This window comes from Melospiza georgiana, chromosome 11 (assembly GCF_028018845.1).
Source record: "Melospiza georgiana isolate bMelGeo1 chromosome 11, bMelGeo1.pri, whole genome shotgun sequence".
In the NCBI taxonomy this organism is placed as follows: Eukaryota; Metazoa; Chordata; class Aves; order Passeriformes; family Passerellidae; genus Melospiza; species Melospiza georgiana.
The window spans coordinates 12,544,362-12,556,361 of NC_080440.1; the positions used below are offsets into that span (position 1 = coordinate 12,544,362).

The 12,000-nt window shown below is 39.3% G+C and overlaps 1 protein-coding gene across 2 annotated transcripts; it reads left to right on the forward strand.

The window, feature by feature from the left end:
- Positions 1-178: 178 nt before the first annotated feature.
- Positions 179-6,453, forward strand: HESX1 (HESX homeobox 1). 2 transcript variants are annotated; one of them, XM_058032090.1, is made up of 6 exons: positions 179-374; positions 1,994-2,075; positions 4,355-4,613; positions 4,722-4,927; positions 5,235-5,336; positions 6,251-6,453. In XM_058032090.1, the coding sequence occupies exons 3-6, from the start codon at positions 4,400-4,402 to the stop codon at positions 6,347-6,349; spliced, it is 621 nt and encodes a 206-aa protein (XP_057888073.1). In that variant the 5' UTR covers positions 179-374; positions 1,994-2,075; positions 4,355-4,399; the 3' UTR covers positions 6,350-6,453. The 2 variants fall into 2 exon arrangements, with proteins under 2 accessions (XP_057888073.1, XP_057888075.1); XM_058032092.1 differs by lacking the exon at positions 179-374 and adding an exon at positions 708-922 and having other exon boundaries at positions 1,990-2,075.
- The last annotated feature ends 5,547 nt before the right edge of the window (positions 6,454-12,000 follow it).

The window sequence follows — 12,000 nt, forward strand, 5'->3', positions numbered from 1 at the left end:
ATGAGGCGCTCGCGCGCGGGCCCTCAGGGCCGAGGCTCTGGCGGCGGCCCGGGAGCGGCTCCGTGTGGGGGAGCGGCTCCGTGTGGGGGAGCGGCTCCGTGTGGGGGAGCGCCTCCGTGTGGGGGAGCGCCTCCGTGTGGGGAGCGCTGCGGAGGCAGCCGAGGCCGTGTCCCCGCTGAGGTGGCTGCTCGGCAATGCGAGTCACGGCTATCAAGCGAAGTGTCCTCCCACCCCTGTCTGACTGTGCTCCACGGGTCGCTGTGGTCTCCTCAGACAATTACCTTGAGGGCCGCTCCGCAGCGAGGGAGCGCTGTTGGGTCCCTGCCGTTCTGGAGCATCTTTGGCACTCTTTTCTGGAGCATCCCTTTTGGCAAGTCTCCTCTCATCCCTGCCGTGTGGATGGGCCCCAGGTGGAGGCCAGTCACTTCTGCTGTGCTTGCAGTGAGACGACAAGAGGCCTTAAGCTGAGACAGGAGAGATTCTGAATAGATATTAAAAAATAGTATCTCTGCTCTCTTAGTCTGAATAATTGTGGTGCCCTAAGTTGGTGGCAAATTTTAAATGCTTAAAACTACTGTGAGGGCTCACTGAAATCAAAACAGATCATTGCTTGGACTTGTGAACTGGTTCAGCTCTGAAATTACTTAGAATTGTAGAATCCCTAAGGTTGGAAAAGACCTCTGAGATCATAGATCCAGCCATTAATCCAGGAGCCCGTGTTCACCACTAAACCATGTGCCACATCCTCTCATGTGAACGCTTCAGGGATGGTGATTGTCAGTGCCACCCTGCCCATGGAGAAACTTTTCCCAATATCCAACCTAAACATCTCCTGGCACAACTTGAGGCTGTTTCCTCTGGTCCTGTCACTTGTTACCTGGGAGAAGAGACTGACCCCCACCTGGCTACAACTTCCTTTCAGGTAGTTTAATCTTAGTAGACTTGATGATAGTTTTTAGCTGGGGAAAACCAAAACCAAAACAAAAACCTATTCCCTTGTTGGTTTTGCCTTTTTGGGACCAGGTGAACCTAGTCCAAGACCAGATTAGAAAGTGCATGAAGTCGTTCAGCAGAGCAAATGATTAATGATTGTGCAGTCTTGCTATGAGACCATTCTTTATGTTGTATCAGGTTATGATTTACCATTAAAAGCAGATAAAGGAAAGGACTGGTGTGTTAAATCACAAACAATGAAAGATTTTTGAGATGGCTTTTCTTTTGTTTGTTGGTTTGGGTTTTTTGATGGGAGGTGGGTGGGTTTTGGGTTTTTGTTTTTGTTTTTTTTTTTTTGTTTTTTTTTTTGCTGTTGTGTTGTTTTGTTTTTTCCTGTAGGGAGTGGTGAAGAAATATCCAAGTTAATACTGTTCAGTCAATTAATTTGCCAGCTCAGCTGGTGACTCACCTGACTGAAGCAAGTCACAGCACCTCTCCCTTTCCCTGTCAATAAGGATAATAATTCAGGCTTATCTTACAAGGTGTTTTAAAGACTAAGTCTTGTATCTGCAGCCATGTGACAGGACATTAACATTGGTTCATGACCAATAAATGTGTGTGCTTTGTGGTTTTGAGACAGTTAACTTGTGACCAAGCTTTACAGCAGCCTTTATAGCAATAAGAATGACTTTGTTTTGTGCTGTAAGATCGTTTTCCTGTGGAATTCAGGAAGGTGGTCACTTCAAGTGGATTGGGTTTAGTTAGCTTTGTGTGTTTACAGCTGTAAGTGGCATCCAAAAGTTTTACTGAAAAATCCCTCTGCATCCTCTAATTGTGGTTTTGGTGTTACACTGTTTTCAGCATTGTAGACCTTGTGTTACTGTGTGAGGGTTTTTTGTTGTTGTTTGGGCTTTTTGATTTGTGGGGTTGGGTTTTTTTGGGTAGGGGTTGTTGATTTCTGTTTGTTATGTTTTGTTGTTGGTTTTTTTTTCTGCAAAATATCTGCTAAGAAGCCTTAAAAATGTGGGGAACTAACGCTTGGCACTTTGTCACCAGAGAGAAGAGCAGTGAACAGATCTTCAGAGGATTCCAGATGTGTGCCCTTCTGGAGAGAACGTTCTGCCCCAGCTGCAGCTGTGTGGGTAAGGTACATTGCTTTATTTGCAGTGTTTCCCACTTTTTAACACACTGTTTCTCATACTTTTGCTAGTAGCAACCTTGGATTAACCTGGGATTTACCTGCATTCACTTAATCTCCCTGTGTCAAAATAGTTTTACTTCAGCCAAGAAACAGCTAACTGCTTTTGTTTTGTGAAAATTGGTGTTACCATTTTAAGGTATTCTTGCTTTAAAAAACTTGGGAATTCTGAACTTGGCTTTGAATATAATACTTGTTATTCATGTTAAAAACATATTGGAAAGAGAGCTTTATGCAGCATGACTTCTGAGGTGGTGAGATACTGGGTAAAGAGGTTGTGGGAAAGGTGAGGTGAAAGGCAAATTTTTGGAGTGTGGTAAGTAATGAAGAAAGATAAGATATATATCATTTATACCCTTTTAAAAAGCTGGAACTGTTGCCCAGGCTCCAGTGCAAGGTGACCCAGCAGTGGGTGAGAAGGGTAAAAGGCAGCCGGGGTAAGGGCTGGGCCTTCAGGCCAAAGCCCCCAAGAGCTCTCGGGGTGGTCTCCTCAGCTGCTGCAAACAGCCAGAACGAGAACTCCATCTCCTAGAGAGAGGAACTCCACTGTCCCTGGGCAAAAACCAGTGGTGCAAAGTCTGAAAGGGTGATTAGTTTCCTGCCTCATCAAGTATGTGATGCTGTAAGAGGATTGGATTTGCATATCCAAGGAGCAGTGACTTTTCCTATTATTGGTTACTTAGGATTCCCAACTTGCTGTTTGCTGTGTTGCTCTAATTACCCCTACCAAGGTATTCAGTTAAAAGTCCCTAGGTAATTTCAAATGGGTTGCAAGGTAGCATTGCTCAGTACTGATGGGCCAAAACAATGAAATTCAGCTTTCAAGGGGAGGCTTAAGGCCCATAAACGGTGACTGGAGCTCATCTTGCAAGTGAACATTGCAGGTGATGCCTGCTGCTTGAAGATCCCTTGACATGTGTGAGAAGTGTCCTTGGTAAGGTCACTTCTGCAAGTGTCACTCTTTGAATAGTTTGGTTTGACAGCGATCTTACTGCACAGCACAAAGCCAGGCCAGAAGGAGGGGTAACTTTTCCACCTGAGATAAAAATACTGTGTTCATGTTTGCCTGGTTTTTTTGGACAAATCTTGATTTTATAGTGTCTCTACAGAAATTCCTCCTTTTCTTTGCCTGAACCAAAAGCTGGTTTTGAGCATGTGATGTAAACTGCGCTGTGACTGACAGATGAGCTTGAATATAAAAATGTTATAGTCTGTATTTTATTATAATGGATGAAATCAGAATTCTGTCAGACTTTATTACAAAGCCTTTATCTCCTTTCTTCCCATTACTCATAACTTTTTTTGTGTGATTTTAAGTGTTGGCTCTGTAGGATTTAAACATACTTCTGTTTGCTATAAACCTACAAGGAGGGAGAGACATTTGTGAGAAAAAGTTTTACTCGAGCTACAAATTTGACTGCAACAAATGTAATTGTAATGAATTGAAGAATACCTCTGCATCTTTTAAACCTGTAAATTTGAGTGTACTGCTTCTATTATGTGAAGTTTTGCTTTTATGTAGTGAAGAATTATCAGGAAATTTCACATCTGGTACGTTTCAAAAAGGCTGCAACAAAGTTATTTTAATAAGAAAAATGAATGCATGAATTATTTAAAATAGTTGGTGCAACTGTTCCTATTAACTAATCCAGGCACTTGGAAGGCAATTACACTGAGCTTTGACAACACTGCCAACCCACTGCACAGTGCCTTATGCCAAAAGCTATTGTTGTTTTATTGACCACGTTCACCATTACATATGCATATGAAAAAACAGAGGCATTTTCATCGGGATTACCCTAATAGCATTAAGAGATTATTTTTTAAATTTCCTTGGAAGGAAATTCACTTAAATGAGATTACTTATTACTTGACTGGTTTCCTATCATGCTTCTATGTTTAGGTAAGTGGAGTCCATTAGAGTATAAAGTTTTTTAAAAAACTGATTTTATACATTAATGATTTCAAATAAAAGAGAAGTACTATATTTGTGCACAGCTTCTTTTGAGAAAGTGAAGTCGATGCTCTGGTTAGGAGAGATAACACTTTTTGTCCCCCTTGGTGGCCCCCCTAGTGTCACCATTAGTTGCTAATTACTTGCAAACAAATAAACAATTAACTCCTCGTGCCTCTTGGTGGGAGAGTTTTCATTGACATGCTAAAACTTTCTAATAAAAGATTTTAATTAATGACGTTACAAATCCAACCCCCTTGTCAACATAGCTATAAGGAGGCCTTGTGGAGCAATGCAGGCGCAGTGCCCCTGCTATGCTGGCTGAGGGCGAAGGCATGGCCGCTCCCTCGCTCTGTGCTGCCGCCACGGCGGCCTCTCCGCAGCGCCACAAGGTGCCCGCCTTTGGAGACAGCAAAAGCACGCACTGCTCCTTCTCAATCGAGAGCATTTTGGGGCTGGAGCAGAAAAAAGATGGCATTCCAGCTGGGAAACCTCACAGACCCTGGATGGATGCGTGCACCAGCTTGGGTGAGTCAGTCTGTTTTGTACCCCCTTCAGTTCTTACCCCTTAAAAATGCTGGCGTGTTTCTACTACAGACCAGTAAACTGAAGCTCTCCTTTTCTTGCTCTTTCTAGTTCTAGGTGATGACAGTAATCCCCATCTACAAATCCCTGTTGTTTGCTATGAAAATCCATTATTTCATGCTAGAAGTGATCCAGTGCAAGAGGAAAACGTTTTGAAATGTGAAAAATATTTTTCAGTCACTGAAAGGCTGTCTTTCAAACGAGAATTGAGCTGGTACCGGGGTAGAAGACCAAGAACTGCATTCACTAGAAGCCAGGTAGGGCTTTCCTTAGCATCTGACAAATGGGTAACAATGTAGTTGAGTAAAATGTTGGAAGGAACCTCTAACAGCTGCTAAGTTCAGTGTGATGTACCTCTGCAGAGAGAAATGTCACCAGGAACTAGTGCAAATTAACAGGAATATTGCTAATTCCAGCAGATCTGTGTTTATGCATGGAATCATTGTGCAAACACTGATCAGAAGTCTCCCGTTGAACAAACTGAGCTGTTATTTTATTTATTTTATGTATTACTGCTATGAACATAGTGTTAACTGTTCAACAAGTGTATTTTAATCTCCTCAGATTGAAGTCTTGGAAAATGTTTTTAAGATGAACTCCTACCCCGGCATTGATATTAGAGAAGAGCTAGCTCGCAAATTAGATTTAGATGAAGACAGGATCCAGGTAATTAAAGACTTCTTGAACTTTTCTGTAATTCCAGCTATATGTACCCTCTGCTTATATACATAAGTGGTTTGACAGCAGTGATGAGAATTTAATGCTCTCAATTTAAACCAATGTATACACAAGAAACATGCCTTCAATGATTTGTGAAATGGAAACCATTGAATTCCTTCTGAAATCTAAAGCCTTCCATAGCACTGATGAGGAATTAATCACTGTAATATTGCCACAATATCTGCTCTGTTAATCTCTAGTTATTATCTGCAGAACTTGATAATTTCCTTAAAATAATTTTTATGTTTTGCTTGTCATCGTATTTGAAAAATAAATTTGAAACAGGCATGGACATAATGTGTGAGACTGCCAGCAGAGCATAGGTGTGTTAAACCTGTGTTTGAACCTATGTCTTTCTCTGGCCAAAAGCAAAATCTGTTCAGGAATGTTAATTATTGATTTCCAGGTAATTCCATGTGATAAGAAGCACACTGTAAACATAAGAATTTGGGCTTTGCTTTGTTGTTTATCAGGCTTTTGTTGCAATTATTATATTGGGCTTAATGAGAAACTTGATGCTGCAAATAGTTAAGCAGATGAAGAAATAGCACCTTAAGACATGTGTGAATTCCAGATGTTCAGGATCTTCCAGGATCTGATTCTGTCACTGAATTTAATACCAGTTTTTATATTAATTACAGTGAAGCTGATCTCATTTTCCAGTTAACCTGGGGATATTATTTTCTTTGTCTGTGGTGTTAAAATTACAGGCATCTGCAGATTTTAAATTTATATTGAACTTGCAAGCTGCTGTCATCACACAAAATATTGTCCTACTGTGTGAATACTTTTAAGTTTCAAATATTATTCTGCTTCCACTGCTGTGTTTCTGAAAATCTTCCCTTCTCTTTCCATTTCAGATCTGGTTTCAGAACCGCCGTGCAAAGCTGAAAAGATCCCACAGAGAATCTCAGTTTCTGATGGTGAAAAATACTTTCACCTCCAGCCTGCTGGAGTAGAAGGAAGGATGGTTTGCTGTTACAGTACTGCTACTGAAAATGAAGAATTGTTCATAACCTGTATTAAGTAATATGTAATTAAGTAATAGTAATTATGATTTTATGCCCAGATATGAAAGTTTATTATAATTTTCATTCAAATAAACTGTAAATACTTGAAGTATTATTCTAATCTACTTTTTGTGGAAAAAGTGAACTTTTCCTACATATACTCGAGTAAGTATTTTCAGAGATTTTGAGATATTTTTGCAGTTTAAAACAATGCAAACCCTAGGTTGCACAAGAATTTCACCTATTATGAATTACTGCAGATGACTTGACAAGCTTTCTGGTTTTAGAAGAAGTCTGTTTCAAGTCTGAAATAAACTGTATGCAAAATAGATTTTGCTACAGGGAACAGTTTGTTGCATTGCAGTTTAAATAGCTTATTTATAAAGAATATGATAGTTTTCATGAATAAGATAATTTTAGAAAAAGGTGTCTCCAATGGAAGGACTAATATTCAACTGACTTCACTTTTAACCATTGCTTCGTTAAAAGAAGTTGACAATTATAATATTTTTCTGTAATTTTAATTAATTTAGGTTATTTGCCTATTTAATTCTCTAACTTGGTTATCTCCTCTCGTGTCAGTATATCTGTTCCAGTTATGGAAATTGCCCTATTATCTTTTAATGACAGAATGTAGCATGTCATGGGATCAGATCAGTGGGGCCAGACCAGATATCCAGATCATTGCCATTAGTTTTAGGGAGTTGAATTCATTTTTATCAAACAGTACATGAAAGTTAATTATCCCCATATTTGATATTGAACCTGAAGTCAAGGAGAGCCATATACCAAAAAAAAAAAAAAAAACCAACCCTAAAGTCTTTCCTCATTGGCACAAGGTAGGGAAACATTGTGAGTTCAGGTTGATGCTGCTCTTTGTTCAGCAGGGCTCTAAGCACTTGCCTCATGTGCTGGTGACCTTCAGTGTTTCTTGCTCAACATAAATTCCACATTATCTCATGAACAGACAAAGTTTATTGCTCTTCCTTTCTTCATGCTTGTATCCATGGCTGTTGTCCAATAAGATGAAAGGTAAGTTGATAAAATAGGGTGATTGAAAAAATCATTTTATGTGGTCTCATACTAGGAAAAGCTAAAGGGAGGGATGATCTGACAGTCCTTACTTACTATTTTGAATTACAGTTTGAGCTACAAGAGATTAAATAAAAAACATTTCTATATTTTCTGAAAAATATCACTGGAAAACTGCATTACTCTAGAACTGGGTGACAGATATTGGCCCTTCCATGTTTTTATCTTCATTGGCTCATTGCCTTCACTTTTATGCAGAACCCTAAAAATCTTTCATTGTTTGGCTTTGCTCCTGGAAATCTTATTTTAGTATGGAAATAAGAAACTTTTATCTGATATTAAAACATTATTTTTTGTGCTTTATTGGATTTGCGAAATAACATTCCTAACTGAATTCTGTTGTATCCTGCATTCCAAAATACTTAAGAGAACCACAAGTAAAGCAATTTAAATTGAGCCAGATCCATTAGGAATAGTTTTTAGAGAAGTTGAAATCTCAATTCAGATACCTGCCTGATCTGGTACAGGCAAAGACAATATTGGGAATGCATTCTTTTATTTTGTTTTTCTTCACACCTCAAAACGTATATTGCCCATAGCTTAACCTCATTGCAGGTAATCTGAAACTATTGTCTACTTTGCTTCTGGAAACAAAGTTTCCAGCAGCAGCAGATTAGACTAATCTGTACAGATTGATTGCTTAAGAACCTTGCTCTATTATCTGGCAAATACCTAAATACACCTAAAGTCTGCTCTAATGGAACTGGTCTCAAGTGACGGAAGTCTGACAAAGCAATTTAAGAGAAGCTGTAGAACAGTGGCAGAATAATAATAGCACCAGCCCTGCTACCCTGCTCTCCATTAGCAAATGTTACCAGCAGGATCTTTAGTGTGAGGTGCTAGCAGTCCCACACAGTGCTAAGGGGAAAAGAATTTAAAAGCAGAGTTGCATTATTTGCTTCATTTGGCTTAGCTTGTTCTTCCCAGAGTAAAGGAATCAGCAAGTCTAAAAAGAGCCTCTCACTTTAGATTTATACCTGTTTTGGCCAGCATGGGTTTAAATTATGCCCATCACTTTCTCAAATACAGCTGGATTTTTTTCCACCTTGAGAAGTGTTAGTCTGGACTTCACGGGGTCTTTGTCCTGTCCTGGCAATTTGCAGGGCTGCCTTGGCAATGTGTGTGACAGTTGTGTTTGCTGTGCAGGAACAGCAGTGGGGGAGGCCACCCTGCATGCTGGAATCCAGCCCTGCTCTTCCATTCCTTGGATTGATTTAGTTTCCATATTAATTGTTAGACTGATGATCTTTGTCTCTTTATTTTAAAGGACTTGCCTAATTGGATGGGAAATAGAAGGTATTTTAGTATTAAAAAATACTTTGGAGCTATAGTGATTGACCTGAATTATTATTTCATGCCCTGTTATTTGTTTAATGGATTCATCTTGAATCAAAGTCACATTCTGTTATTTTATATGAGCAATTTATAGTATCTTGTGTATGTATTTGATAATGAATGAGGAAAAAGACAAAGTACAATAATCATTATATGAGAGGGAGCTGAGACTGTTCAACCTCTTGGGGGGCATAAGGATCCCACCTGATTGCTTCAAAAAGGGAATTCTTGTGGTCACAATGAGGGAGAGGAAACCAGGGCTGCTGAACAGCCTTCAATTCTAGATTCCTTTATGGGGGAATAGTGCCTGGACTTGTGTGACATGAGGGGAAAGGGCTACAGAAAATATGGAAACCAGTCTGTCTATTCTGGGCACCCAAAGCTGATACTGGTGGCCAGCAGCATTTTCAGGAGAATCCCAGGAAGGGTGAAGTGTTGCCTTGCATGACCCAGTGTTGCCACTGAAGTTTTGCTTTCTTGGATTAACTAACAAATTATCATGTACTTGTTGAGCTTACAGCAATAAATTGGATTTCTTTTAATACCTATTTTTTTGCAGGATACTCTTTAGGCAAGGAGGTAAGAACATGATGAAAAATGCTTGGGGATATGGGCTTTGGTGTAGCTGGGTGTGATTGCCAGTGACTTTCATTCCCCTGGGTATGTTTTACATTTGATCACATGGATGTGCTGTGGGGCTGGTATTAGAGTGACAGAATAAGCACTGCATTGCTTGCGCCTTAAAAAATAAAAGGAAAAGAGAACAAAAAAGCAGTGAAAGGACAGATTTTGCAAGAGTGTTTTGATCCATGTTGTGAATCAGTGTGAAGTTCAATATCTTCAGCAAACAGAGTATGTTGTGGAATCACACAGGTGCAGGTAGTGCTTTTGATATTAAATATCAAGCAGGGTGATCTGGCTTGGGATGTTGTAAGGATCTGTATGTGTGACCAGTAAAATTGATACAACACCTAGACTAAAAGAGAAGTAAATATTCCTTCTTTCTGCATTTATGTTCCAGGATTTTTTCTCCTAGCTCCTAAACCAAGTTTTCCTCTGCCACTAAGATGGCTTGAAGGACAGAAGTAGGCAGGTGGTATAAGACAGTCCCCTTCATTAAAAATTATCTATGTCATTAGTCTTGTTATTAATCACTATGAAATATTGGGACTTTGCAATTTTTAAATTGCATATGTTTCAAACTCATTATCTTATTGTGACCTTTAAAAAAAAATCCATAACCTTGCATCAACTCAATTATTGCACCTTCTTTTTCTTTGATCCTTCCTTGCTCTCTTAGAACTGAATTTTTATTTTACCAGTCCATGACATTTTACTACTTCTAAGGTTTTAAGTGCCTGACCACAATTTCTAGATGCTGGAGCATTCTCTTGTCTGTATAACCAAATTATGTCTTATAAAATGAAAATTAAAAAAATATTTTGTTGATATATTTCCTACTTTTAATCTTTAGAATTTTATTGTATGGATCATAATAATACTCCAAAGTATCTTGTGATTCAGTTTCTATGAATGATGCCATATTAAGGAAATTAAGAAGATAGCAGATAAAGTATTCTGCACTAAAAGTCGGTGGCTGTTTATTTGGCTTTTCCATATAAATTCAGGCTTTAAAGTCGTGCATTTTGAAATGGTTTTAGTTTGTGTTTGAATGCCTAGAAAAGTGCTGGGCTGCTTGTGTCCTCTAGAGGCTGGGTTTAGCCATGACAGCCCCGCTGCTGTGGGATTTAATCCGCGCTCTGCAGCGGGGCCGGGGAACGGCACGCCCGCAGGGGATTGACTGATCCTTCCAATTACACAGCATTTGTGACCCAATTGATGTTCTGCACACGTACAGGGCCTGATTTCCCAAAGCTCTGAGTGCTCACTATTGAACAGAGCTTAGTGATGGGTGGGTGCTGAATGTTTTTGATGCTCTGAACAGCCAACCTTTTAAAATCTTACCTCTAAATGAATTTAGGCTGCTGTTGGGACTCTGTGTCTGTGAGACTGCCCAGCTTTGTCAGTTTATGGTAGGAGAATATTTTCACATTCCAGAAAGGAATTCTCAGGAAGGGTCTCTTCACAGAAAGGGTTGTTAAACATTGGGGCAGGCTGCCCAGGGAGATGCTGGAGTTGCCATCCCTGGACATGCTCAAGAGGCCTCTGGATGTGGCACTGAGTGCAGTGGTCTGCTTCAGAGTGTGGTGGTTGGTCAAAGGTTGGACTCCATCTTAAAGGTCTTTTCTAAGCTAAATGATTCTGTGAAAGCTTATGACAAAGTATCCTGCAGTTCTAGAATAACTCCACTCATTATGGTGTAAAACTTAGAATGACTTCTGCTACAATACCTACTAATGTAATTCTTCTGTGATGATAAATACAGTGTTGTCAATGCAAATATTTGCCAGGCAAAAAACTTATTGCCACCAGATTTTCAGTTTTCATTGTTTCATCACATTAGAAGGATAAGAAATTACTTTGTGCTGTTTAAATACTGTGCACTTTTAAACCATTCCAATTGCTTTTCAAAGAATTCAGTTAGAGCAAAATATTAAAAAATATCATATTATCCATCTGTCATGATTCAAATATTTGTAGGATTCTCTAACTTCAGAGTAGCATTCCATTGTGTGCTATGGGATGTGGCTGTCTGACAATATTCCTGTAGTTTGCTGTATTTCATTTTGGCAGAGAAAGGAAGTCAGAGGGAAGCATTCTCAGGAGGCATCAGCTGTGCCCTTAGAATGCTGAGACTTGTGTAAAATTTAAGGTGGTTACATGGAAAATCTTTTCTTGGGGATGTTTTTGTTGAAATTAAAAAAACTGATCCAGTCTTTTTCTTCTTTCCTCTGTAAACATACAACCCTGGGCAGTCAGTTTTATCACAATTTATAGTTTAGGAGGACTGGTGTTTTCAGTGGTTGCTACTATTGTAATCTAATTAGAAAGAAATAATATTAATCTATTGTAGTTTACCATATTAACAGGCTTTAACTTTCCATGGAGTGTTAACAAATGTTGTTCACTGCATTTCAGTCTGTTATTATCTGCATATTTATCTTACTCTTTCCAAAAATAAGCAGCTAACTCAATCCTGATATCCAACTGCTTCAGATTTGTGTTTTAAAATAATATGCCAGACTGTAGAGAAAAAGAACCATGAGTTTGTT

Coding starts and splice junctions, on each gene's coding strand:
- HESX1 (XM_058032090.1), top strand. CDS start 4,400: ATGCTGGCTGAGGGCGAAGGCATGGCCGCTCCCTCGCTCTGTGCTGCC. Junction 4,614..4,721: donor GGATGCGTGCACCAGCTTGG/GTGAGTCAGTCT, acceptor TGCTCTTTCTAG/TTCTAGGTGATGACAGTAAT. Junction 4,928..5,234: donor CTGCATTCACTAGAAGCCAG/GTAGGGCTTTCC, acceptor TAATCTCCTCAG/ATTGAAGTCTTGGAAAATGT.